The sequence below is a fragment of the Stegostoma tigrinum genome, chromosome 2 (genome assembly GCF_030684315.1).
Source record: "Stegostoma tigrinum isolate sSteTig4 chromosome 2, sSteTig4.hap1, whole genome shotgun sequence".
NCBI lineage: Eukaryota > Metazoa > Chordata > Chondrichthyes > Orectolobiformes > Stegostomatidae > Stegostoma > Stegostoma tigrinum.
Window position 1 is genome coordinate 128866255 of NC_081355.1, and position 26105 is coordinate 128892359.

Genomic DNA, 26105 nt, shown 5'->3' on the forward strand with positions numbered 1-26105 from the left:
CAGTATCTTGTGAAGAGAGATATAGAATTGACATTTTGAGTCCAATATGACTCTTCCAATGACTTTCTGGTTATTTGCTATATAAATGCACCATCTTGCTCTCATGCTAACATTTCCACCCTGGGCCTGTTGTAGTCTTCCGGTGAAGCCCCACACAAGCTGGATACACGGTGCCTCATTTTCTCCTTAGGGACATTACAGTCTTCAGGATTCAATATTGAGCTTATCAACTGCAGACCATAAATACTTTCTTCCATTTAGATTACATCTACCTTACCCACTCCAAACCTTGTTTGCATTGGCTTAATCTATGCAGAGCAGATCAATTTTCTATTATTCAAACCTACTATCAACACGTTATCTGCATTGATATTCCATCCTCCCCTACCATCCCTTTGTCATTTACTCCAACACCTTCTCCATCTCTTTCACTTGATTGTCCACCCATTCTCTCAACAGTATAAAAACAAGCTCCCTTCAGTTCCAAAGATGTAATTTTGTACATCTTGCCATTTTGAAACATTAACTCTGTTTCTCTCTCCACAGATGCTGCCTCATCTGCTGAGTCTCTCTTGCACTTCCTGTTTTGTTTGCTTTTCCATATACTGATTCTTGGTCTTCATAATCTGAACTTGTTTGTAATTTATCACAGATGTTTGTTGTGAAAGTCAATAAACATCGCTGGGAGTTGTTACGATCCTGGATCCAACTGCCACATTTATGTTATGATCTGGCTGGAGCCCAATAACTTCCATTTTTAAAGTTTAAAAGAAAGTTGGAGATGCAAAAAACTTAGTAAGAACACAAAATCAAGTAGTTGTTCCAAAGTATATTCTAATCTTCAGAGTTAACGTTGGTAAATATGGGTAACAGACATTCCACACTCACATCAAATGGATTTCACAGTAATTCCCCTATATTATGTGGGGGTGGCTAATTCAAAACCTTCACTGACAGATGGTGTCTATGAGCCAGTCTTTCCTTCAATTATTCTCTCAAGCTCCGACCATGTTCAATTGCATCAAGCGAATGCTCACGTGAGCTTTTCATCTCCTAATCATTCAGCTGCACCAAATTATTAATGCTTGCTGGCTTCTTCCGAGATCCTTGTGACTTCCCTTCAACACGGAAGGCCAGGGACCTCCATTTTCTTGTCTCCCCAGGACTTTTTCTAAGTATTGATTCCACCACTTAGCTGCTTAGTGACTCCTAGAACTTTCTGTGGAGTTCTATTAGCATAGCGCAATCAAACTGATCCTCATTATGTCCCTTACACAGAATCCGTTAATTCAGCTGGACAGCTGCATCACTCTTGACATGAGGGCTGCTTCTGTCACTCTCTCGCATCCTTGCTCTTTGTAACCTTTAAACTCCTTTTAGTGAATGAGTGATTCCTGAACTTTCCTGAGGGACTTCTTTCGAGATTCTTGTGATAAGTTCCTCTGGACTATAGCTGGGCAGAATTGAATTCAGCACCTAGCAACTCCTGGAACTGAGGTAATGGGAACTGCAGATGCTGGAGAATCCGAGATAACAAAGTGTGGAGCTGGATGAGCACAGCAGGCCAAGTAGCATCTTAGGAGCACAAAAGCTGACGTTTCGGGCCTAGACCCTTCATCAGAAAAGGGGGATGAGGAGAGGATTCTGAGCAACCTGGTAAGAGGCTGAGATGCTGCCAAGACCTCAAGGTGGGCTGGGTGGACGCCTTGCCTTGGGATTCTGGCACTATGTTCAAAGTTTAAATATAGAGATCAAAACATAAACCAACCATCTGCTCTCACCACTTTCAGTCACTTCCCTCACTCTCCATGCCCCATTCATACCTACAAATTTCAATGTACTCATCTCCATTGTCCATCAAATCCTCGGTGCCAACCTATGCCCATCTACTCACCCTCTAAGGCCATTCATGTCTCAACACCAATGTACCCAATCCCTTAACCTCAAATTCTTCCAATGCACTCCATGCCAATCTGTCCATTCTCCATAGCCATTCATACCCCGTGCATCCAATGCTAATCTTCCAATCTTCATGGCCACCCATGACAATCTACCCATCTACCATGGTTTCTCATACTCAAACATCTCCAGTAACCCTATAGCCCTATATAATCAATCAAGTGCCAATTCATAAAATGCTTTGCCCAGCCCTCAGCTGTTATTTAGCATGGAATACCTCAAGAGTCATGCTGACGGAAAATTGAAGTTACCAGTCTTTTAGGATATCACTATTAGAAGAATGATAATGCAAAATACAAAATTTGTTACATTCAAAAAAGCATTTGTGTTAAAATTCTTCAATTTATCTTTACGTAAATAATAATTTGATTCACGTTCTCAATGTCTTTTGTGTACAAGCATTTCCATTCAATAACCAGCTAGACCTTCCGTCAATAGGTATTCCATTGCAAAATTGATAGTTTGGGAAATCAGTCATGCAGCATAAATGCTTTAATGTCTGTACAGGCACTCTGAAATAGTAAGCATTATCTCCATTGTTTGCATAGTTTCTTGTCAATGTTGCCAAACCCAATTAGTATATGCAATTTTTATACACAAGCAGAGATAATGGGAACTGCAGATGCTGGAGAATCCGAAATAACAAAGTGTGGAGCTGGATGAACACAGCAGGCCAAGCAGCATCTTAGGAGCACAAAAGCTGACGTTTCAGGCCTAGATCCTTCATTCGAAGGTGTAGGTTGGGTGGATTACTCATGGGAAATACAGGGTTACTTGGATAGGGTTAGGGTAGGTGTGGGTGGGATGCTGTTTGGAGGGTTGGTGTGGACCCAATGGGCCGGATGGCCTGCTTTCACACTGTAGGAATTCTATGATTTTAATCCAATTTGAAGGAGAATGAGGGGCTTCGGATGAATTTTGTTACAATGTTTCCAATATATTTTTAGAATTTTGATGCCAGTTTTATGAATTCTGGAACGAAATCCTGTATTTTTCCTCATATCGTCTATATTTTGGGGATAATCTTTTGCAATTGGCTCAGTAAAGAACATTTATTTTGCTATCTATTCAAAGTTCCAAGAGTAGCCCTTTATTTTAGCTGCATCTGTGGAAGCATAACTAGAAAGGAACGGGCAGGAAAATGGGCATGAGAAGATATTTTCCCAACCAAAAATTCCCATGTTCTCAGGAGTCTTGGAGTGCAGCAAATTATGATAACATTAATGGTGTTCCAATTGGTACAAACTGAAGTAATTGATATTGGCTGGTTAGAAATCACCAGGAAAAAAATGCTGGGATCCACTATTTTTCCACCAATCATTTCTATATACCACAAAACTAACTCTGAGGAACTGGCCCCACAGTCTGTGTCAGTATCAAGTTAGTAACAGAACTGTGTTATCGGCATCAAGATCGGTTCAAGTACCACACTGAATTACTGGTTTCTGAGAAGGGTCTCCTGGAGTACTAAACACTCACGCCCTACTTTTAGTCGTGGCAATCTGCTTTATCGGCCATGAGTTTAGGAATTACAACATTCTCACAATCTTGCTTCACACGAACTGTATTTTTTGTTAAATGCTTATTTTGTCAGCTTTTTAAATACCAAAACAACCTTTACAAAGTTTGAAGTATGAAGAGGAAGCACTGACAGGCTTTTCGATTGGTGAAATCTACTTCAAAAGCAACTTTTACATGACAGCCCATTTGGTGCATTTGGTACCCTTCGGTCATTTCACACTCTATGGTGTTATTGTGCTTGCATTGCAAGGCCAGTATGAATCAATCTTACCGCCCAAAACTGCAATTACTGCAGGAGGTATTTCAAAACATTGCAGCTAGGTATAAAGTTTGGAGTGTATCATAATGAAGCAGTGCTGATGAATGGGCTCATAGGAGGCACAGTGGCACAGTGGACTGGGGAGGTAATGGCCTAGTGGTAATATCACTGGACTGTTAATCCAGAGACCCAGATAATGTTTGGGGACCCGGGTTTGAATCTCGCCACGGCAGATGGTGGAATTTGAATTCAATAAATATCTGGAATTATTTGACTAATGATGACTTTGAGTCCATTGTCAATTGTTGGAAAAACCCATCTGGTTCATGAACATCCTTTAGGGAAGGAAATTGCCATCCTCACCCAGTCTGGCCTATATGTGACTCCAGACCACAGCAATGCGTTTGACTTTTAACTGCCTTCTGGGAAACTAGGGATGGGCAATAAATGCTTCCTACCTAGTGACACCCTCATCTAGTGAATGAATAAAGCAACTGCTGCCTCATAGTGACACGGACCTGGGTTTGATTACAACCTTGGGTGACTATCTGTGTGGAGTTTGCACATTATCCCCATTTCTGAATGGGCTTCCATTGAGAGCTCCAGTTTCCTCCTTCAGTCCAAAGGTTAGGTGGATTAGCCATGGTAAATATGGGTTATGGGAATTGGGGTGGGGGTGCAGTAAGTCTCGGTGGAGAGTTGGGGCAGTCTCGATGGGCTGAATGGCCTGGATCTGCAGTGTATGATTCTAATCTTTTTGATTTCTTGTTGCAGGAAATGGCATTTGTCATTGTGGAAAATGTGAGTGCTTACCCACATTTACAGGCAGTGCCTGTGATTGTCCATTAGATGTGCACTCATGTAAATCAACGAACGGACAGATATGTAATAACAGAGGAATATGTGAATGTGGTCAGTGCAGATGCACAGGCACGTTCATGGGCCCAAAGTGTGAGCACTGTCCAACTTGTTCTGGTGTCTGTATGGCCCTTAAGTGAGTATTCTGTCAATCATAAAGTGTGTGATGTCATAGTTATTTCTCTGACAAATATAGTTGTTTGAGTCCCTCAAAAGTGAACTAGTTAACTGTGTTGGATAATGCTTTGGAATTATAGTCCATGTTTCATTAGGTCCATGTCTGTGATAAATATTAATAACCTGTGCCTGAAAACTCACCTGAAAAAGTCTATGTGATTGATTTAGCATCAAATTCAGACGTGCCATTTTAACATGCTGAAGTATACCTGAATCATATGCTCCTGCCAACTCTAAAGACTGTGCTTTGATAGTGAAGAGATCATGCATGATTTCATGGTCCTAGAAAGCGACTTCCTCAGCAGGAGTGCAAAGTTTGAAAGTTGCCCTTTATATGTTTGTGCTGATTTTAATCCAAACTGCATCCTCACACTTTTACAGGGATTGCGTCCTTTGTAAAGCCTTCAACAAAGGACCTAAGAAAGAAACCTGCGATGAGTGTGGGTTTGAAGTAACTCTGCTGGATCAACCAGATGAGTTGCTGCATTCACATTGCATGTTCATGGACCCAGACATCGGCTACTTCTGCATTTCATATCTTATTAATGACCAGAATGTCCCAGAAGTTCATGTTGCCAAAACCCAAGGTGAGTCTTTTATTGTGAACTAAGGGGAAGCCTTTATTCTGAATCTACAAAATTCAAAGATTTGGTTTGGATGAATCATATTGTTTTTAATTTGATTTTTTGATTTATTGTCATGTGTACCTAAGAACAGTGAAAAGTTTTGTTTATGAGCAGTAGAAGCAGATCATAGTAAGCAAGGGCATATAGATCATAGGGTGAAAATAAAAATAGACAGAGGCGTACAAGGAACAAAAGAAAGTTCCCAGAACTAAGTTCACTTTTATGCTCTTTAATAAATGTTCTTTTTCAAGATTTGTCATGGGTAAAGTGATGCACTCTTGAGGTGATTGTATGGCAGAAGACACATAATGGAGACATTCAGAGGGCACATACAAAGTTGAAATGAGTGGTTCCAACAATATTCATGTATCTCTTCAAAAATACAAACAGTTTCTGGTGTTCTGACTTGCAATTCATCCATGAGTGAGAATTCCAAGCTTCGCTGCTCCTCCATCCTCTCAAAATTCAAAGAGAACTATGACTTAGAAATATAAAAATAGAGGCTAACAGACTGGACTTGGTGTACCAGATTGTCAAGAGTTTACACATGTCACTCTGATTATAGGTTTGACTTAACTGATGGCATTATTGGAAAATTTTGCTGATAACAAAGGGAGCTAAAGCACAATAGCTTGCCTAGAAAGTGCCAATGATTTTGATATTCACTTCTGGTAGGCACAGGCTCACAGGAAACACACACCAAAGCACTGAACAAGTGTGATTAGTTGACTTTTCTATATAACGTGGCATGGCTTCAATTTGAACCCATGCCACAATACTTTCTTTCCTCTCTGTGGCCATTATTTCTGGCGTAGCTAATTTTCTGATGGTAAGTGACAGAGCAAAGGTAAAATGCGGGGCTGTTGGTGACTGGGCAATTGGGGTTCCGCTTAGTGATGTGAAATGCCTAAGTTCTTCACAAACAATCCAACTGCTGGTGTCCTCCTCTCTTCCTTTTATCCCTTTTCGCTTCCTGATCTCCCTTTCCCTCCTATTTCTCAAACACCTCTTGAACCTAGACACTCACTTTGCTGGATGCAAGGGGCAACCTAACTGGACCCAGAAACGAATGTGTTGTGTCAGTACATCAGTGTTCTGTTCATGCAGCAGCATGGCTTTCGTATAATCATATAATCCCTACAGTGTGGAAGCAGGCCATTTGGTCCATTAATACCACACCGCCCCTCTACCCTATCCTTATAACCCTGCATTTCCCATGGCTAATCCAACTACACAAGCCCAGGAACACTAATTTTCTGAAGAAGGGTCTAGGCCCGAAACATCAGCCTTGCTGCTCCTCTGGTGCTGCTTGGCCTGCTGTGTTCATCCAGCTCCACACCTTGTTATCCCAGGAACACTATGGGCAATTTAACATGGCCACTCTATCTAAACTGCATATCTTTAAACTGGGAGGAAACCAGAACAACCAAAGGAAACCCACACAGGCACAGGGAGGATGTGCAAACTCCACATGGACAGCCATCTGAGGGTGCAATCGAACCCAGGCTCCTGGCACTGTGAGACTAACCACTGTGCCTCACGATTGCTTTCAGTGCATGTGGGCGTGGGTTGTGCACCAGAGCAGTCGGCCATAGGTTCAGTGGAAAGCCGGTGTTACCCAGAGACCAGCCTTCGGTTTGCCATTGTGTCTTAAAGGGAGCTGGTGTGGTGGAGTGGTGGAGGATGTGTCACATGTACTGCCAGGACACTGGGCATTGATGTTCATGATTCATTACCTCTAATCACACACCAACTAGACAATGATGAAGTGGAATCTCTTTATTGGTTTTTGCCTGAGGTTCAATAGATAGATTCCGGTGACGATAGTCTTACCCAATGTGGAAAGATTGAAAACAGTGAGCCTATATTTAATCTCTCCTTCCTGCAATTTGAAGTCCCTATCTGCTTCAAGAAGATCACGATGATGCCAGTGCCAAAGAAAAATCCTGCAGTGTGCCTCAGTGACTGATGGCTCTGACCTCCATAATTATCAGGAAGTTATTCATGGCTCACATCAACTCCAAGCTATCAAATTGCCTTGATCCTTGACAATTCGGCTACTCAGCACCACAGGTCCACAGCAGATACCATCTCCCTGGCCATGTGCTTATCCCTGGACTATCTGGATAACGATACCGAAGTCAGGTTCCTACTTATTGACAACAAAAACAGAATTTTCTGGAAAAGCTCGGCAGGTCTGGCAGCAGCTGTGAAGGGAAATCAGAGTTAGCGTTTCAGCTCTGGTGACACTACCTCAGGATTGATGGAAGCTAGGGAAATATTAGTTTTTATTCAGAAGATAAGATGGGGGGAGGCGGAAGGAATAAACGATAGGTGGGACAGAGCCCAAGGAGACAGAAGAACAGTCGGATTGACAAATGAGTGGATAACAATCCAGCTAGGAGAGTGAATAGCTGTTAATGAAGACTGTTAGTCACTAACAACAGGTTGTGTGTAATTGCGGGCTGTGTGATAACAAAGCCTGGTGTGTGGGGGAGGGCACTGGGACATGGGGGAGTTTAGGCCCTAAAATGATGGAACTAGACATTGAGTCTGGACGGCTGCAGGGTCCCCAAGTGGAAAATGAGTTTTTTTTTAATAGAATGCCTACAGTGTGGAAACAGGCCCTTCAACCCAACAAGTCCACACCGAACCTCACACATCCTCCTGTAACCCACCTAAGCTACACATCCTGAACACTACGGGCAATTTAGCACAGCCAGTTTACCTAACCTGCACATCTTTGGACTGTGGGAGGAAACCGGAGCACTTGACGGAAACCCATGCAGACACGGGGAGAATGTGCAAACTTCACACAGACAGTTGACTGAGGGGGAATTGAATCCAGGTCCCTGGGGCTGTGAGGCCGCAGTGCTAACCACTGAGCCACCATGCCTTGAACTTCCAGCTTGTGTTGAGCTTTGCTGAAACTCTGCAGCAAGCCAGAGACAGAGATGTTGGCCAGGGAACTGGGTGGTGCATTAAAGTGACAGGCAACAGGTAGCTCAGGGTCTTTTTTGTGAGCAGAATGTAGATGTTCTGTGAAGCAGTCACCCAGTGTTCTCTTTGTTTCTCCATTGTAGAGACCACATTGTGAGCAGTGAATGTAACAGACTAGATTGTGGGAAGTGCAGGTAATGTGCTGCTTCACCTTGAAGGTATATTTGGGCCCTTGGGTACGGGGGAGGGAGGACGTAAAGGGACAGGTGTTACACCTTTGCCAGATACAGGGGAAGGTGCTGTGGGGCTGTGGGAGGGGTGTTGGGAGTGAAGAAAGTGTGAATCAGTGTGTCCAGGCAGGAACGGTCCCTGCATACGGTGGACAAGTGAGGGGAGGAGAATATGTGTCTAGTGATGGCATCTTGCTGGAGGTGGCAGAAATGGTGTCTGATGATCTGCATGTGGATGCTGGTGGGATGGTAGGTGAGGAGAAGGGAACCCTATCGCTGTTGTGGGAGGGAAGAGAGGGAGTGAGAGTGGAAGCTTGGGAGATGGATGGGATGTGGTTGAGGGCCCTCTTGACAACGATGCTAGGAAATCTTCAATTGAGGAAGAAGGTGGATGTTTTGGATGCTCCCTTGTCAAAGTTGGCCTCATCAGAATATATGTGATGGAAACAGAGGAACTGGGAGAATGGAATGGAGTCTTTGTTTCTTTTACCCAGAGGGTGGTGGGCGCCTGGAACACGTTGCCAGTGGAGGTGGTAGACGCAGACACGTTAGCATCTTTTAAGATGTATTTGGACAGGCACGTGGATGGGCAGGGAGCAAATGGACACAGACCGTTAGAAAATAGATGACAGGTTAGACAGAGGATCTTCACTGGCGCAGGCTTGGTGGGCCAAAGGGCCTGTTCCTGTGCTGTAGGTTTCTTTGTTTCTTTGTTTCTTTCGCAGGAAGCAGGATGCATAGTCCAGGTAGCTGTGGGAGTTGGTGTTATAGTAGATATTAGTGGCCAGTCTACCCCCAGAAATTTACAGAGATGGTGAGGAAGGGAAAGAAGGAGTCAGTGATTGATCAGGTAGAAGTGAGGGCAGGGCGGAAATTGAAAGCAAAGTCAATGAACTTTTCCCAATCCAGATGAGAGAGGGAAGCAGTACCAATGATATCATCGATGTATAGGAGAAAGAGTTGTGGGTGGGGGCTGGAATAGGATTGGAACAAGGAATGCTCCACGTACCCCATGAAGAGACAAGCATAATTAGGGCTCAGGCAGGTACCCATGGCCACCTCTCTGACCTGAAGAAAATGAGAGGAGTTGAAAGAGAAGCTGTTGAGGATGAAGACGAGCTCAGCCAAGTGGAGGAGGGTGGTGCTGGGTGGGGATGGTTGGGGCCTTTGCTCCAGGAAGAAGCAGAGAGCCCTAAGACCATCCTGGCAGGGGATGGATGTGTAAAGGGATTGCACGTCCATGGTAAAGAGGAGGCAGCTGGAGACAACAAACTGAAAATTCCAAAACTGGTGTAAATTATCAGAGGAATCACAGAAGTAAATGGGCGGGGACTGGACCAGGAGGAAAAAGACTGAATCATAGTCGGAAGAGCTGAATTCTGTGGGGCAGGAACAGGCTGAAACAATGGTGTGGCTGGGCAGTCCTATTTGTGGATTTTTGGAAGGAGGTAGAAGGGAGCTATGCGGGAATGGGGGACTATTACCTTAGAGGCAGTGGCAGGGAGATTATCAGATGAAATGAGGTCAGTCACTGTAGTTGATACAATGGCCTGCTATGCCATGGTGGGGTCATGGTCTGGGGGGTGATAGAAGGAGGTATCTCTACATTGCTCAGCCCCTGCAATGTAGAGGTCGGTACGCCAGCCTACGACAGCACCACTCTTATCGGCAGGCTTAGTGACAAAGTCAGGGTTAGATCTGAGTGCACGGAGAAGACTCTTGTCCAAAGAAATGGGCACGGAGGCAAAGATCACAGAAGAGTTTGGCATCATGTCACGCCTGAAATTCATCAATGTGGGGAAGCAAAGGGATAAAGCTGAGACCTTTGCTGAGTACGGAACATTCAGCATTGGAAAGCGGAAGGTTAGGAGGGCTGGTGAATACTTGACAGGGGATAGGGTTGGGTGAGGGGATGGAGTCAGAGTGGAGGGGCAGGGTGGAAGGTTCAAGAGAGCCATGGGTATCTCTGAGTTGTTACACCTTGTTGGCCTTGATGCCTGAAAGAGCTCTGGACTCAATATCACGTTCAAAACTTTTAGGGCTTGAACCTCCCTCGTCCGAGACCTCCTCCCCCACACCTCAGGCCTTGTTATCACATAGCCTGCCGTTACACACCATCTATTGTTAGCCACTGACAGTCTCCATTAACAGCTATTCTCTCTCCTAGCCTGATCATTATCCACTCCTTTGTCTGCCCAATTACTCTTCCCTCTCGTTGGGATCCACCCCCAACTATCATTTACTCCTGTTCCTCTCCCCCCCCAACCCCCACTCTGTCTTGTGTATATAAACTGACATTTCCCTCACTGCCATTTAACTCTGATTTCTCTTCACAAATGCTACCAGACCTGCTGAGCTTTTCCAGAAATTTCTGTTTTGGGTTCTGATTTACAACATCCACATTTCTTTTAGTTTTCCTACTTATTGACTACAGTTCTGCCTTAAAGCAACAAAATCTAAAGAAACTCATCTTTAAACTCTGAGACCTAGGTCTGAGCTACCCACTCTGTAACTGGATCCTTAACTTCCTGACCCACAGACCTGCAATCAGTAAGACTAATACCTCGTCCACCGCAATCCTCAACACAGGTGCCCCACTAGGCTGCATGCTTAGCCCCCTACTGTACTTGTTATACAGCTTTGATCGTGTGACCAAATTCTGCCCTAACTCCATTGACACGTTTGCAGCGGTCACCACTGTTATAGGACTGATTTCAAACAATGAGGAGACAGAATACAGGAAAGCGATTGAGTGCTTAGTGTAAAAACAACAATCTCTCCGTGAACATCAACAAAATGAAAGGAGCTGGTCGTTGACTTCAGGAAGCAGACTGGAGGTCACGCCCCTGTCTGTATCAATGGTGCTGATGTGGAGATGGTCGAGAGCATCAAGTTCCTGGGAAACAATGTCTGTCCTGGTCTACCCACGTCGACATCTCCACTCCCTCGGGAGGCTGAGGTAATTTGGCAAGTCCGCATGGACTCGTACCAATTTTAACGGATGCACTATGGAAAGCATTCTATTTGGATGCATCACAGTGAAGAATGGCAACTGCTGTTCCCAAGACTGTGAGAAACTACAGAGTATTGTAGACACAGCCCAGTCCGTCACACAAACCAGCCTTCCATCCACTGATTCCATCAATACTTCCCGCTGCCTCAGGAAAGCAACCAACATAATCAAAGACCCCTCCCACCCTGGTTATTCTCTCTTCCAAACTCTTCTGTCGGGTGGAAGAAACAAAAGTTTGAATAAAGGTACGAACGGATTCAAGAACAGCTACTGAGCTACTGTTATTAAACTTCTGATCGGACCGCTCCAGTTTTCAATTTAATGCTGATCTTGTTCTATGTGCACCTTCTCTGCAGCCATAACATTGTATTTTTGGCTGTGTTGTATTAGCCCTGTGCACTTTGTATAGTACGATCTGCCCTTACCCCATGCAAAGCAAAACATTTCACTGTATCTGGGTACACATGACAATAATAAATCAAACCAAGTCAAATGTATTCTCTACACCTTAAAACGATGAGAGGTGATCTCAGTGAGCATGTAAAATCCTTAAACGATTTGACAAGGTCAATGTTGAGAGGTCGTTTCTGCTGACTGGAGAGCCAGGAATGAGGGGTCGTTCTGCACAAGAGGTTGAGCATTTAGAAGTGAGATGAAGGGAAAAGTCTTCATCAGAGGCTGTGAATCTTTGGAATTCTCTAAATATGAATGGTGAGTCATTAGTTATATTCAAGACTGAGATTGGTGGATTTCTGGATTCTATTGGAATCTAAGGTTATGGAATCAGCCAGGAAAATAAATTTAGAAATTTAATCATGACCTTATTGATTGTGGAGCAGAAAAGAGGTGTCAAATGGCTGCTTTCATGTCTTAGGCACCTTTATATGGTCCATTGATATAGGTAGCCAGAAAATTCTACTAATCTTAGAAGTGGAGGGAGGGGGTGTGGATTCATACCTTTGATTTGCTGCACTGCTCTCCGTGCAGGAACCTGATTGTTGTAAAAACACAAGAAATGAGAACAGAGTTGAAAGGTCAGTAACAAGGGTGAAAGGCAGGCAGTTAACTCGGAATTTGAGGATAACCTATTTCACCCAGAGGGTGTTTGAGTGGGTGGGGGGAGGTGGGGGCAGTGGTTGGGAGGGTCTGGAATGGACTGCCTGGGAGGGTAGCAGAGACAGGAAACGTCATAGCCTTTAACAAGTATTTGGATGAGCACTTGAAGTGTCATAACATTCAAGGCTATGGACCAAGTGCATGAAAATAGGACTAACGTATATTGAGAGCAGTTTGTCGTCTTCTAAGTTGTATGAACCTACAAGGCCTTGGCTGATTTGTCCCAGGCCTCAATTTTTTTCACATGTCAGCTCCTCATAGACCTCAATTTATCATTATTCCAAAACTTTATCCATCTCTTCTTTAAATGCTTTCAGTGACCCAACTTCCAAAACTTCGGGGTGGAGAACTCCTCCCACTTGCTACACTCTGGGAGAAGAAATTCCCTCACATTTCAGTTTTAAATGAATCTTCCCCTTTTTCCATTAATCTGTAACTATTCTCCACTCGTCCCCCATTCAAGATTCTCCTATTCGCGAGACATTTCAATATCTGCTGTGTCAAGCATCGTCAGAATCTTCCTTGAATAATCTTCTTTCCAGGTGAAATCGAGTTTAAAGTTGCAGGACTATTCGTGATGAGTGCTTGGCTGTGGGCATCTGGAACAGTAGCCTGTAACAAGGGTCATCAGTTCAAGCTAAGTGGCAGAAGGATTAGAGGAGACAAGAGGAAAAACTTTTTTGTGTGAAGGGTAGTGGGTATGTGGAATTCGCTGCCTGATTTGGTGGTGGATGCAAAGAATCTAAACTTCTTAAAGTACCTGAATCTGCACCTTACATGCTACAGGCTACAGGGCTGTTGGCTGTGTGCAGGAAGATGGGTTTAGAAGGGGCTTTTGGGTATCTTTGGATCGGCATGGACAAGATGGGCTCCCTCTGTGCTGTATCATTTCTCTGTGGTTATCTACCTCCACTGAGGATTGAATTGCACCTTTCCGCATAGCTAGACCTGACCACCTCCGCAACCGTTCAAAGGCCTGCTCTTTATTGATGCTTCATGTCTCTAAGGGAGACTGGTAATCCCAGAAACAAAAGAGAATGATAGAGATTCGTCCTAGAGTTGCTCAAGAGAGAAAAAGAACTCTAACTGATCTCTTACTTGGGCTGCCCTCATCAGATCATGAACTCAGTGCCCTGACCGCCTCCTTCAATATCACGGCTGTCCCGATGAGGTTCTTTCCACTCATGATTACCCCTCAGCATTTCTACCTTAGTCGCGCAAAGTGTGAAGATTAGACTCAGTAAAGTTTTAATGTTCCCTCACACTGTCTCTTTTTATCGGTTCCCTCTGCTGCTCCTGCCTTTGGAAACCTTTCTCCTACAGTCTCTGAGGCTGGCTACTGAGATCTCAGTGTGCACAATCTGGCGTTCTGTTTCATCCATAATGAGCTGTCCGTTCTCATCTCCCTTCATGTGCTGTGCTATTCTTAATTCCAGCACACTTCTCATTATATCCTAACCCCCCACCAGCTGAGGACTCCCATTCTACACAGGATCTTAATGAGGTTTTAAATGAATTACAGCAAGGTCAGCAGTATGACACATCAGTGGAAGGACATGCCAATTCTGAAATGCCACATTGTAAAGGCCCCATGTATTTAAAGGACCAATATTATCCTTCTGTAATGGATCTGTTCACCATATTCATTCTGCTTATTTTTAATCAGTATATTTGGGCATGTCATGGCACACCTCCAGGACGCATGGGATTTGAACCCAGACATTCTGGCCCAAATGTTGGAACATAGCAATGCGCTACAAGATTGTTACATAGTCAACATGATCAGTCATAGAAGCGGAAATAGGCCATTCAGCCCCTTGAGCATGTTCTGCCCTTTAATGAAATCATGCCTGATCCGTTGCCTTACTCCCTACACCTGTCCTTCACTCAGATTCCTTAATATGTTTTCCTCACAAACATCTATCTATCTCAGACTTAAAGTGAACAACTGATCAAGCAGGATCCCTCAAGATGAGGATGATGTATGTCAGGTATGGTTTGGGTCCACCCAGGTGACTCAACAAGCCATCTCTCCTTGGGCAGTAATTACACTAGTTACCGTGAGGAAGTTGGTGGAATTTGGGTGTGTTTCTCATGGGAGAGTTCTACGCTCTTCTTCCACTTTTACTACTTCACTGAGTTTATACAGACGGTTTTTGACAGTTTTGTGACTTGTTGGATGAGGAGCTGCCACAGTGACCAGAACATCCCTTTCATGCACAAACATCAGTTTATCCCTTTTCGATGAGGCCTTCAGAATGTTCTTCAAACATTTCCTATGTCCTCCTTGAGATCGGGTGTCACCTTTAAATGGTGATCTACTTCAGAAGCCAGATATTTGGCATGTGCTAGCAGTGGCCAGTGCAGGGGGAGCTGAGTTCACATGATCAGCAGTGCTGGAGGGAATTGGTTACTGTCAGAATGTTAGAGTTTGTTCACCTGTTCTGCCATTTGACATTGAAGTTCCTGAAGAGATGCCTCCAGTGGAGGTGTTCCAGCAACTGGAGAGGGGTAACGCCAGTGTACAAATTTGGTGACAACAAAAGCAATGTAGACCAGACCATATGCCCCCTTACAGAGGTCTCTGCTGTCAGAGACCCACGGGCAATTTTTGGGAGTCTGTGCTGGCACAATGGATTCTGTGCTGGTCTTCCGTGCCAATAGTGATCTCTTGAGGAAGATAATGAAGAAGATATTTGGAAAGTGTGCAATGAATTCTAAACTGGCCCTATGTATAAAGGTCTGACAGATTGCGCAAAGGTTCATGACCATAAGCTTTACAGATCTTTGCGGGAATGTTGGGGTAACCAATTCTTCAACAGTTTGCTTCATGCCCAAATTTGATCTCTCAAACTACTGAGGGCTTGTCTTAATTTTGACTGATGTTATTTTTATGACATCAGATGAGACCCTCTCCCAAATTTGTTACAGCCCCTGGATGAGACCTGTCAAATTCTGTTACATTCCAGTAAAGGAGAACCAACTTTGTTGTTCAATGCACAAAATCTGAGGTAGTTACTGAGAGAATGATACCACAAGATTCAATTACTTTAAATGACCAGAGAAATGTTACTATTCATGAGTCAACAAGGCAAAAAGTCAATACTATCTTTCCTACTTTAAAATCAGAATTAACATGAGGCATATCCTGAGGTGTTAACCAGGTGAAGCTACAGCACATAACTATTGACTTTGGAAACACTGGAAACAGTATGCGATCTCAGCTCTGCAGTCCTACCACATCCAGTGACGAATGGGGTGGTTAATTAAATAACTAACGGAAGTGGAGTCTCTACAAATATCCTCATATTTAAAGATGAGGTCTCCAGCACTTAACACTATAGGTAAGACTGATGTGTATAGCCAAGTGGTATGATCACTTGGTAATGTTCTTGGGATTCGGGTTCAGCAGCATTTAGTGGCAGGTGATGGAATTTGAATTCAACAATTACCTAGAGTTAAGAGTCAAATGATGATCATGAAACCATTGCCGATTGTCAGAAAAACCTATCTCGTTCACTAATATCCTTCAGGGAAGGTGTCTACCATCCTGACCCAATCTGACCTACATGAGAGTCCAGACCCAGAGCCAGGTGGTTGACCCTCTGGGCAGTTAGGGATGGGCAATAAATACTGAACTGGCCAGTGATGCCCAGATCCCATGGATGATAAATATCTATCTACAGCCAGAGTCAGTGTTCCATCTTGACGTCCTTCTGAGGACCCCAAGATCACAGATATAAGCCTCTAACTAGATCCATAGATATCAAGGAGCATCTGTCCTACAAAAGCTATTTGCCTTTGAGATTTGACAATAGAGCTTAGGACTTCTGAAGGACTGTTTAACACTTTTATTGTGTGGAGACTTGAAACGAGCATTTACCCAGCCTGCCTCTGCATTTGTTCCCAGTTTTCCCAACACAAATTCCCAGGGAACCTGGCCAGCTTGCAGTTTCTCCCAAGTCAGATTTGCAGAGCTAGGAAATGTCCCGATTCTGCACTCCGGACCCAGGAATGCAAGTCAGGTCTGTTGAACGCTCTAAACCTGTTAAGTAAGATCCAAAACTAAAGGCATACTACACCAGTATTTAAGAAGACATAAAATTGGCTTTCTCGTAAGTTTCTGTCAAAGGAAAGGATAATTATTTACTTTCACAATAGCCAGAATGTAAATGCAGTAAACGCCCAGTCCTTGTTCACGCAGGAAAGGATGATTCCAACAGAAAAGCTTGTACCTTTAGAAGGGACTGAGAGATGATGTTTCTACTTTAGTGCTTCGAGATGCAGGTCTAAGAATTCTCATTTTGATTCCCTGAAGAAAAATGAAGATTGGCATTTGTAGTGATGCATTTCTAATGTTTCCCACCAAACAGCAAGTTTCAGGCATTTCCAGTTGAAGTTGGTTGAGCATTGGTGGTGAAAGCTATAGTCTTTTGGATAAAATAGTTCAGCCCCCACTTCTTTGTGTATGGTGGAGTTTTTAGGCAGGGTCCTTCTATTTTCTGGGAGGGAGAACTTCTCTCTGGTCTCCACATCCCACACTGAGCCACGGGCCTGTCCTTTATGATGAAGATATTTTTGATCAGGCCAGTTTCTGTCATGTGACAATGTTGACAATTTTGTGGTTTACACAATAGGATAATAGCTAATCAATTTATCACACAGTGGAGAATGATTGATATCTGATCACCATTCCAGCTGGTACAGCCTCAAAAATGCTTTTAGTTTTGGATCTTATTTAACAGGTTCAGTGTGTTTATCAGGCCTAACTTGCATTCTTGGGTCAGATTGCAGAATTGGGACATTTCCCAGCTCTGCAAATCTGACTTGGGAGAAACTGCGAGCTGGCCAGGTTCTTTAGGAATTTGTGTTGGGAAAGCTGGGAACAAATGCAGAGGCAGGCTGGGTAAATGCTCGTTTCAAGTCTCCAACATTGTGTCGCAATAAAGCATAGAACAGCGTTCCATGTTCACATTCCTAACATCCCCTCAACACCATCCCTCTCGTACTCCCATGCCACCAGACACACCATTATATTATCAAATCCTCCACCCTATTCTATGGCTGTCTGTCCCTATACTGTCCATCTCAACTCAGCCTTTTACATGTAAATGACAATAGGTGGTTTGGTCAAGGACATGTTAGTGCACTTGGTTAGAGACAAAGACAAACTACAGATGCTAGAATCCAAGGTAGACAAACAGAAGGCTAAAAGAGCACAGCAAGCCAGGCAGCATCAGGAGGAAAGGAGAAGTCAGCGTTTTGGATATTACCCTTCCTCAGGGCTGCTTTGCAGAGGCTGGAGGGGTGGAAAGTGAGGACAAGGGGGAACCCTATCTTTATTATGTTTGGAGGAGGATGTGGTTAAGAGCTGTGGAATGGGGAGTGGAGGAGGCATGCTGAAGGGCTGTCTGGAAAGGCAGGGGGGGAAAAGAGAGTTGTTTGAAAAAGGTAAACATCCAGGATGCTTGAAAGTGGAATGTATTCTCGTCAGAGCAGATCTGATGGAGACGCAGGAATTGGGAAAATGGGATGGTGTTTTTGCAGGATACAGGATGGGAGGAGGTGTACTCTAGGTAGCAATGGGAATCTGTGGGTTGATAGTAAATGTCTGTCCGCAACTGTCACCAGGAATGGAAACGGAGCGGTCACGACAGGGGAGGGAAGTGTCTGAGATAGACCCCCCACCACCCAAGTGGATGTTGGGGCAGGGTGGAAGTTGTTAGCCAAGTCGATGCACTGCTCCAGTTCAGCCTGGGTGAAGGATGCAGTACCGATGCAGCCATCGATGTAATGGCGGAAGAGTTGGGGAAAAGTACCAGTGTACGTACTCAAGAGGGACTGCTCAACATAACCAACAACAGGCAGGTATAGCTGGGGCCCATGCAAGTGCCCATGACAACCCCCTGGATTTGGAGAAAGTGGGAAGAATTGAAGGGAAAGGTATTGAAGGTGGGGACTAGTTCGGGGAGGCGGAGGAGGGTGTTGATGGGACAGTGTGGGTTGCGACTGATGGGTCTGTTGGAGAGTTAATAACTGAGGGCCTGTAGGCCATCCTTTTCAGGTAGGGAAGTGTAGAGAGATTGCATGTCTATAGTAAAGATGACGCACTGGGTGACAGAAAACTGGGAGTTTCCAAAGAGGTGGAGGGTGTGGTTTGTGTCCCAGATGTATGTGGGAAGTGCCTGGACCAAGGGGGAGAGAATGGAGTCCAGGTAGGAAGAGATGAGCTTGGTGGGGCAGGACCATGTGGAGTTAATGGGTCGGCTGGGGTAATTTGGCCTGTGGATCTTGGGGAGCAGGTAGAATTGGACAGTGTAGGCTTGGGGGCCTATAAGGCTGGAGATGGTGGAGGGGATGTCCACAGAAATGATGAGATCATGGATGGTGTGGGAGACAGTGGCTTGATGGACCATGGTGGGGTTGTAGTCAAGGGAGAGGTAGGACGTGGTGCTGGAGAGTTGACGTTAGGCCTGTGCAACATGGAGGTCTATCCTCCAGACTACCAACGCCCCACCTTTGTCAGCAGGTTTGATAGTGAAACGGAGATTGGTGTAGAGAGAGTGGAGCGCTGCATGTTCAGATGGGGAGAGGTTGGAGTGGGTTAGGGGCTGGGGAAATCGAAACGGTTGACATTGTGTTGGCAGTGAGCAGTGAAGTGGTCCGGGGCAGATAAGAGGCTGGCAGGAGGAGGATGTTTGGAGGTGGGAAAAGGAGTCCCCAAAAGGTGGTTGGGAATCGTTATTGAAGAAGAAGGGATGGAGGCAAAGGCAGCAGAAGAAGAGTTCCACGTCGTGTGAGGTGTGGAGCTCGTTGAGGTGGGGGCAGAGGGGCACGAACATGAGCCCTTTACTGAGGACAGGCCGTCTGACCTCAGAGAGTTCAAGGTCAGGGGTTATGGTGAATATTTGGCAAGGTTCGGGCTGGGGATTTGGGGTGTCTCATGGAAGCTGAAGAAAGTGGGGGGGGTAAAGGCAATAGAATGTGAAAGATGAGGGTTGGATGCGTTGTGGTGAGGTGGGTGTAGTTGCGGGAGGGTTGTGCGCTGGGGGCAGGGTTGTGGGAGAGATGAGGTAGACAGGAAGAAGGAGAGTTGTGTGCTGGCTAGTTGTAGGTGGGCAGTAGGACCCAGGAGTGACCTGGGGATAGGAGTCCATGTGTTGATTGGAAAGTGGGCGGAGTTCGGAATGGAGGTGGAAGTTACAGGCAAGTTGAAGCAGACCCTTCATGGGCAGAATCCCGGTCAGAGTTTGTGGAATTGCCCAGAGCAGCCCTGAAGAAGGGTAATACCTAAAACATTGACTGCCTCTTTCCTCCAGATGCTGCCGGGCCTGCTGTGTTCTTCCAGCCTCCTGTTTGCCTATCTATGTTAGCACACTGTTCAGTTTCCAACTTTCCATTTCTCCGCAGGAACAAAGTAATTGCACAAGCAGCATGGAGACCTAAATAATAGAATCTCTATAGTTTGGAAGCAGGCTATTCAGCCCATCAAGTCCACACCAACTGTCTAAAGAGCATCCCACCCAGACCCACCCTATCCCTGTAACCTTTCATTTACCATGGCTAATCTACTTAGCCTTCACATCTCTGAACATTATGGGCAATTTAGCATGGCCAACCCATCTAACCTGCACATCTTTGGACTGTGAGAGGAAACTAGAGTACCCAGAGGATAGACACCGATACAGAGAGAACGTGCAAACTCCACACAGACAATCAGCTGAGGACAGAATCGAATCTGCACCTGCGGCACTGTGAGGCAACAGTGCTAACCACTGAGCCACTGTGCCACCCTTAAGGTGACAAGCAATTGATAGTAAATATCTCTTTGTTTTGAAGTGTAAGAGAGGAGTTTGATAGTGTTACTGAAGAGAACCCTATTGATGTATTAAAGACGTTGACCCCCACCCCGACCAATCCTAACTCACTGGTTTGTTACTGAGGAATTAAAGCAGGCTGCTAGGAAAAGCAGCCATGGATTTTAATTTGTTCGAAGACTTGAGAAAAGAAAGGGAGGTTGGTAATGGAAAGGTCATTCACATGGATCAAAAGAAGGGTGGATTTCTGAGCACCAGTGTGATGACAGGAGATTTGACGTATCCTGAGGAAAGGAAACACTATTGAGGTCAGCTGACACAACAGTGAGGAAGGGAAGTCAGGTGACTAGAGGTTTGGTGGGAACATGGTTGAGGGGAGCAGAAGGTGCACCGTGTGAATCTTCAGGCAAAGTGAAGGGTTCTGTCTTTGCGATTTATTCTCTCTGTATTTTATATTCAGCAGTATTGCTGCAGGGCATCTTTTCAAGTGGATAGGAGGAGTTCAGTCCCAAGGCAGTTTCCATATGAGAGAAATGAAGGCTTCAAAGAAATAGGCTTTTGAGATTGAAAAAACATACAGCCTCAGGGAGTACATTAGAAATAGGGTGATTTAGAAGCTGGACAGTTGCCAAACAGACATCTGTAATTATGGTTGCATTTTTGAAAGAAAAATGTGCAACATTGAAAGGGGGCGCAATTTACCAATTTGTTCTTCAGGGTTGATTTTAAGCCTGCGTCTAATTTATTGCTGATGCCTTTAATGGACAAATCTTATGAGCGGATATTGAAACATTTATGTCTGAGATTTATACTGGTAGCATTTATGACCATATTAGCAAATGCATGAACTTTTAACGTAAAGAATAACTGTGTGGTACATTTACAAAAGAAGACTGTCACATACTAAAGATGTCATGCTTTTCCTGTAAATCTCATTTTGGCTTAAAGTTTTACTGAGGTGCAAGACTAACTGAAGATCTGGATTATAGGTTATCCAGTGTGCTCGCCACACTAATTCCAAAGCCTGACTTAATATCTTTGCCTTTCTCTGAATTATTCATTTAATTAACTGGAAGCTGATTGTATAAGTATGAAGTGAATACTCTGTTGATTTGGTGTCTGAGCCTCCTATGAGCAGTTCTTTGTTCTCTGCACAAATGATAAATGAGTGGAAGGGACCTTTTCTTTAATCAAATGATGGACACATGGAGAAATGACTGTGCTACTTCATGTAGCAAAAAGACCTGAGGCGTTTTGGTCATTATCCATTGTTAAGAGTGAGTGATGATGTGATATTTACGGGCAGAGACTCGTGCCTTCAGAGTTTTCAATCATTTTGCTGTCTAGACTTTAGGTAAAGTCAAAACTGATTTGTACTAATTAATGGCAACTTTAATTATGTAATGCTTGCAGACAACACTGCACAAGAAAATAAGTCTTGCTGTCTCAAAACAGAGCCTCCAAAGTATCAATTAAAATTTCCAAAATTCCTCATGCATTTTTGATGACATTTTATTTGCCCTTGTTAAACTGAGGTGCTGCAGCATGAAACAGTAATGTACTTTATGCTACTCTCAGTGTAGGTAGTATAGGAAAATATGAATCAGATCAGAATGTTCCTCTACTCTCCTCCCATAACTGGAATGATTTCTTCTGCATTTATAAAGGAAATAGATTCCATCATTTATCACATGTTGAGGCCTTAGTACCGGCAGCAGAGAAATTGTGAGTTTAAATGGCCATCAGCTTTGAGGCAATTTGAAAGTCTCCCCGAGATCCAGAGATCCAGAGGATTTTACCTTTAAGCATCTTCTTTGTACCCGGTAGCTGCCATGTTTGGCTGTATTGTCCAGTGCTTCATTCTTCTTCCAATAATGCCAACCCAAAAATGAGATATAAATTACAATGAAAGACCTGAGTAATGCAAAAGGGTAGACATTTGACTAAATAGATCTCTATGCTATTTTCCTTCTGTGTTCATTCCAAAAATTTCATGTTCCCTGAATGCAGATAAGTAAAATTGGCCATTAAGGCATTTCTGTAAAGTTAATGGATAATTTCATATAAGTTCTAACTTAGAGTTATGTAGCATGCAAAACAATACTTTTCACTGCATCTTGCTACATGTGACAATAATAAGTCAAATCAAATTGATAGTGCCACTTCTCAGGGTCTGCATAAAGATATAGTTTAGCAGCTGAGATCAAGTGTTGGAATCATGTGCATAAGGCCCATAACAAAGTGTACAAAGTGTAATATTTGTTACTTCAAAGATAACTTGATATGAAAGCACCATATTAGAATAATAGTAATCACTGCATGGGAAGAGGCCTTTCAACCCATTAGGTCTGTTCCAGCACTTAATCTTCAAAAGGAAGCCACTTGTGCCTTTTCTGTTTACTTTTTCAGGATTGTTGAAATTGCAACATTTGTACAAGAGGGCCTACAGGTGAATTAGGCACTGCAGATGTAGACTTTAAGAATTAATTTGATAGCATCTATAACAAGAGGGGCTTTTTACAAAAAATTGGCTTGTAGTAAAGTGGAACTAATGTTGCATGTGTAAAAAAAAATTATTGTTGAGCAAGAGATAAAGCATTAGGGTTAATCTGTATTGCCTGGATTGGAAAATGGCTAAGAAATAGTGCAATTTGTGGGTCAGTGTTGGATGGATTTTCATGTACATGCATGATTTGAACTTGGACCAGAACGCAACATTGCTCCATGTACTGATCAGAACAAAAAAGTAGATTTTCAAATAATCAAGAAAGCCATAAAAGATTTCAGAAGGACATGGACTGGTTAATGGAATGGGAAGGTAGGCAGTTGATGCAATTTGATGCATTCAAATTTAAGGTATTACATTTTGGAAGGAAGAACAAATAATGGGAATATATTCCGGACAGAAAAATGCTGAAGAATGTGAAGTCCAAGTACATAATTCCTTAATTGTTCATATAAACATAGTTAAAGACATAAAGGAGGTCAGTAACATTTTAGGTATGGAGTGTGTAATACTTTACTAAAGGATACAGTTAAGATAGAAACTGTTGCGTATTTTAAGGAAGGCCAGAATAACATTTGAACAGAGGAACATATAAGCCATAGCTTCAGTACTTTTTTAAAAATGAAATGTCACTAACCTAAAATTTGAGTTTTGATTGATTTATTATTGTCACATTTACCGAGATACAGTGAAAAGTTTTGTTTTGTGTGCTAATCAGACAAGTCATACCTAAGTACATCAGAGGAATAGAACAGAATGCAGAATATAGTGTCACAGCTACTGAGAAGGTGCAGATTAAGATCGACTTGAACATGTGAGAGGTCCATTCATAATTCCTTTCCAGTTTCTGTAGATGCTTCCAGACCTGTTGAGTGTATGAGCATTTTTGGTTTGATAATATTGGAAGTGAGATTAGTGGGTTCAACTCTTACTGTAGCAGCTGCTGGAATCCAAGTTTAATTGATAAGTCTGGAGTTGAAAAATAGTGCTGGTAATGGTGACACTGAAAGCATTGTGAACTGTTGTAAGAACTCATCTGGTTCAGAAATCTGAACAAAATCTGTTGTCCTTAAATGACTGGGCCTATATGTGACTCCAGAGCCACAGCAATATGCTTGATTTTTAACTGACCTCTCAAATTACCTCGCAAGCCACTCAGTTCAAGGGTAGTCAGGACTGGGCAATAAGTACAAATACATGAATTAGAAATGTGGGCCATTTATTAAGATACTGACAGATCTTCATGTGTTTCCAATTCCACATTCCAATCAATCCTTGATTACCTTTGCTTGACATGCCTAACAAGTATCTAACTAATTCTACCTTAAAATTATCCAAGAACCCTTTCTCCAGTATCTACTGTGGCAGAGTTCCAACATTGCACAATCCTCTGAGAGAAAGCAGTTTCCTCATTTTTTTAAAAAAGGATGACTGCTAATTTTAAAAAAGTGTCCCCTAGTTCCGGACACACCCAGGACAGGAAACATTATTTCCATATCTGTCTTTAAGGATCTTACATACTTCAATCAAATCAAGCCAACATCACCCTTTGAAATAATAAGTTCCTAAAGGGTCTTAACAGTGAATCTTTTGGGAGAATCTAGAGCTAGAGGTCATTGTTTAAAAATCAGGGGTTGCCAATTTAAAGCAGAAAATAGGTAATTTCTTTTTGCTCCCAGAGAGTTGTGTGTCTTTGTCCCTTTCTGAAAAGGTGGTGGAATCAGATTCCTTGAAAAATTTTAAGGCAGAGGTAGTTAAGTTCTTTGAAAGTGAGGGTTGTGTGAAAGGTTATAAGGGCATACAGGAACATGGATTTAAGTTTATAATCAGAATGAAAGAACAAATGAAGGATCAAGCTGAAGGTGTTTGAATAGCTACTTCTTCTCCCAGTTGGTATGAGCATATGACCTCCAATAACCACAAGCCATTTTCTTTGTGTCAGATATGACTGACAAGCAGAGAGTTTGCTCCCTGATTCCCACTAACTTCAATGTTGGAAGGACTCCTTGATACCACACTTTATCAAGAACAGTCACTCTCACCTCATCTCCAGAATTCAGCTTTTTTTTACATCCTTGCATCCAGGGAGCCTGGAGAAACCTAAAACTGATCATGGGTGAACAAGTTATTGTTCAGCAAGTCTCCTTGATAGCCCTGTCAATGACCCCTTCCACCACTGTATAATAAGCATATTTTACAATTCAGTAACAAAAGCTGTCAATTATTTTGTTGCAGGCTGGTGTTAAGTCTGGCGTACATGGACAATGAGATGAGCTGAGATGAGCCTGCTTTAAAATTGGGAATCCTGAATCATTCCTCAACCAGTCTAAGACTTCATGAAAAGAATATTCGTTGTACAAAGACCTACAATGAAATCACTCATTTTTATTAGTGTGTCCTGTGTCTGCAACTACCATTGTAATGCAGTTTTCTTAAGATTTGGACTTAAATTGTAGACATGAATTTCACATGACTTTAAACTATTTCTAAAGGGTATTGCATGATAGAAATTCTGCATGAAAGAAATTCATCATGAAATACAGATGATCCTTACAAATTAAAATTTTATATTAAAATTAAAATTAAATAATATTATGTTGAATGATTATAGCTACACTCATGAACAATAAAATAATTTATTCTGACCTTGTCTTTGTTTTCTATTTCCAGAACAAATTGTGGTGTTGTTATTCTATACTTGACAGTGTAACAAAGACTTCACCTCAGAGCTTTCATTTTGCAAGGCTGATGTATCTTGATACATAAATCCCTGTTCTTTGCAAAAAGCCAGAATAGATTCTGGCTCAAGAAATATCAAGATAATGCAAGGTGTTTGCAGTAATTTTGATTCCTTGTTTGCTCATTGGGTACCATTGTTGTAATGATGATTAGAGGAAGTGGGATCCTTATACAGCACCTTCCAAGCCCATGACTACCATCTAAAGTAGGAACTGAATATACAACCTGACACCACCACCTCCAAGTTCCCCTCCAAACTGCTCATCATCCTGACTTGGACTCATAACACCCCATTCCGTATATACATGTTTTGTATTGCTGGGGTGGTTGGTATTATTTCCAGT

The 26105-nt window shown here is 43.1% G+C and overlaps 1 protein-coding gene across 2 annotated transcripts in view; it reads left to right on the plus strand.

Annotated features, from left to right (window-relative positions):
* The window catches only part of LOC125446984 (integrin beta-1-like), a 93063-nt gene extending 67422 nt beyond the window's left edge, over positions 1–25641 (plus strand). For both annotated transcript variants that reach the window (XM_048521063.2, XM_048521055.2), the window contains 3 exons: positions 4514–4733; positions 5156–5361; positions 25258–25641. In XM_048521063.2, coding sequence (XP_048377020.2) covers positions 4514–4733; positions 5156–5361; positions 25258–25268 — 437 coding nt within the window. In that variant the 3' untranslated portion in view covers positions 25269–25641. The remainder of the gene's footprint in view (positions 1–4513; positions 4734–5155; positions 5362–25257) is intronic.
* The last annotated feature ends 464 nt before the right edge of the window (positions 25642–26105 follow it).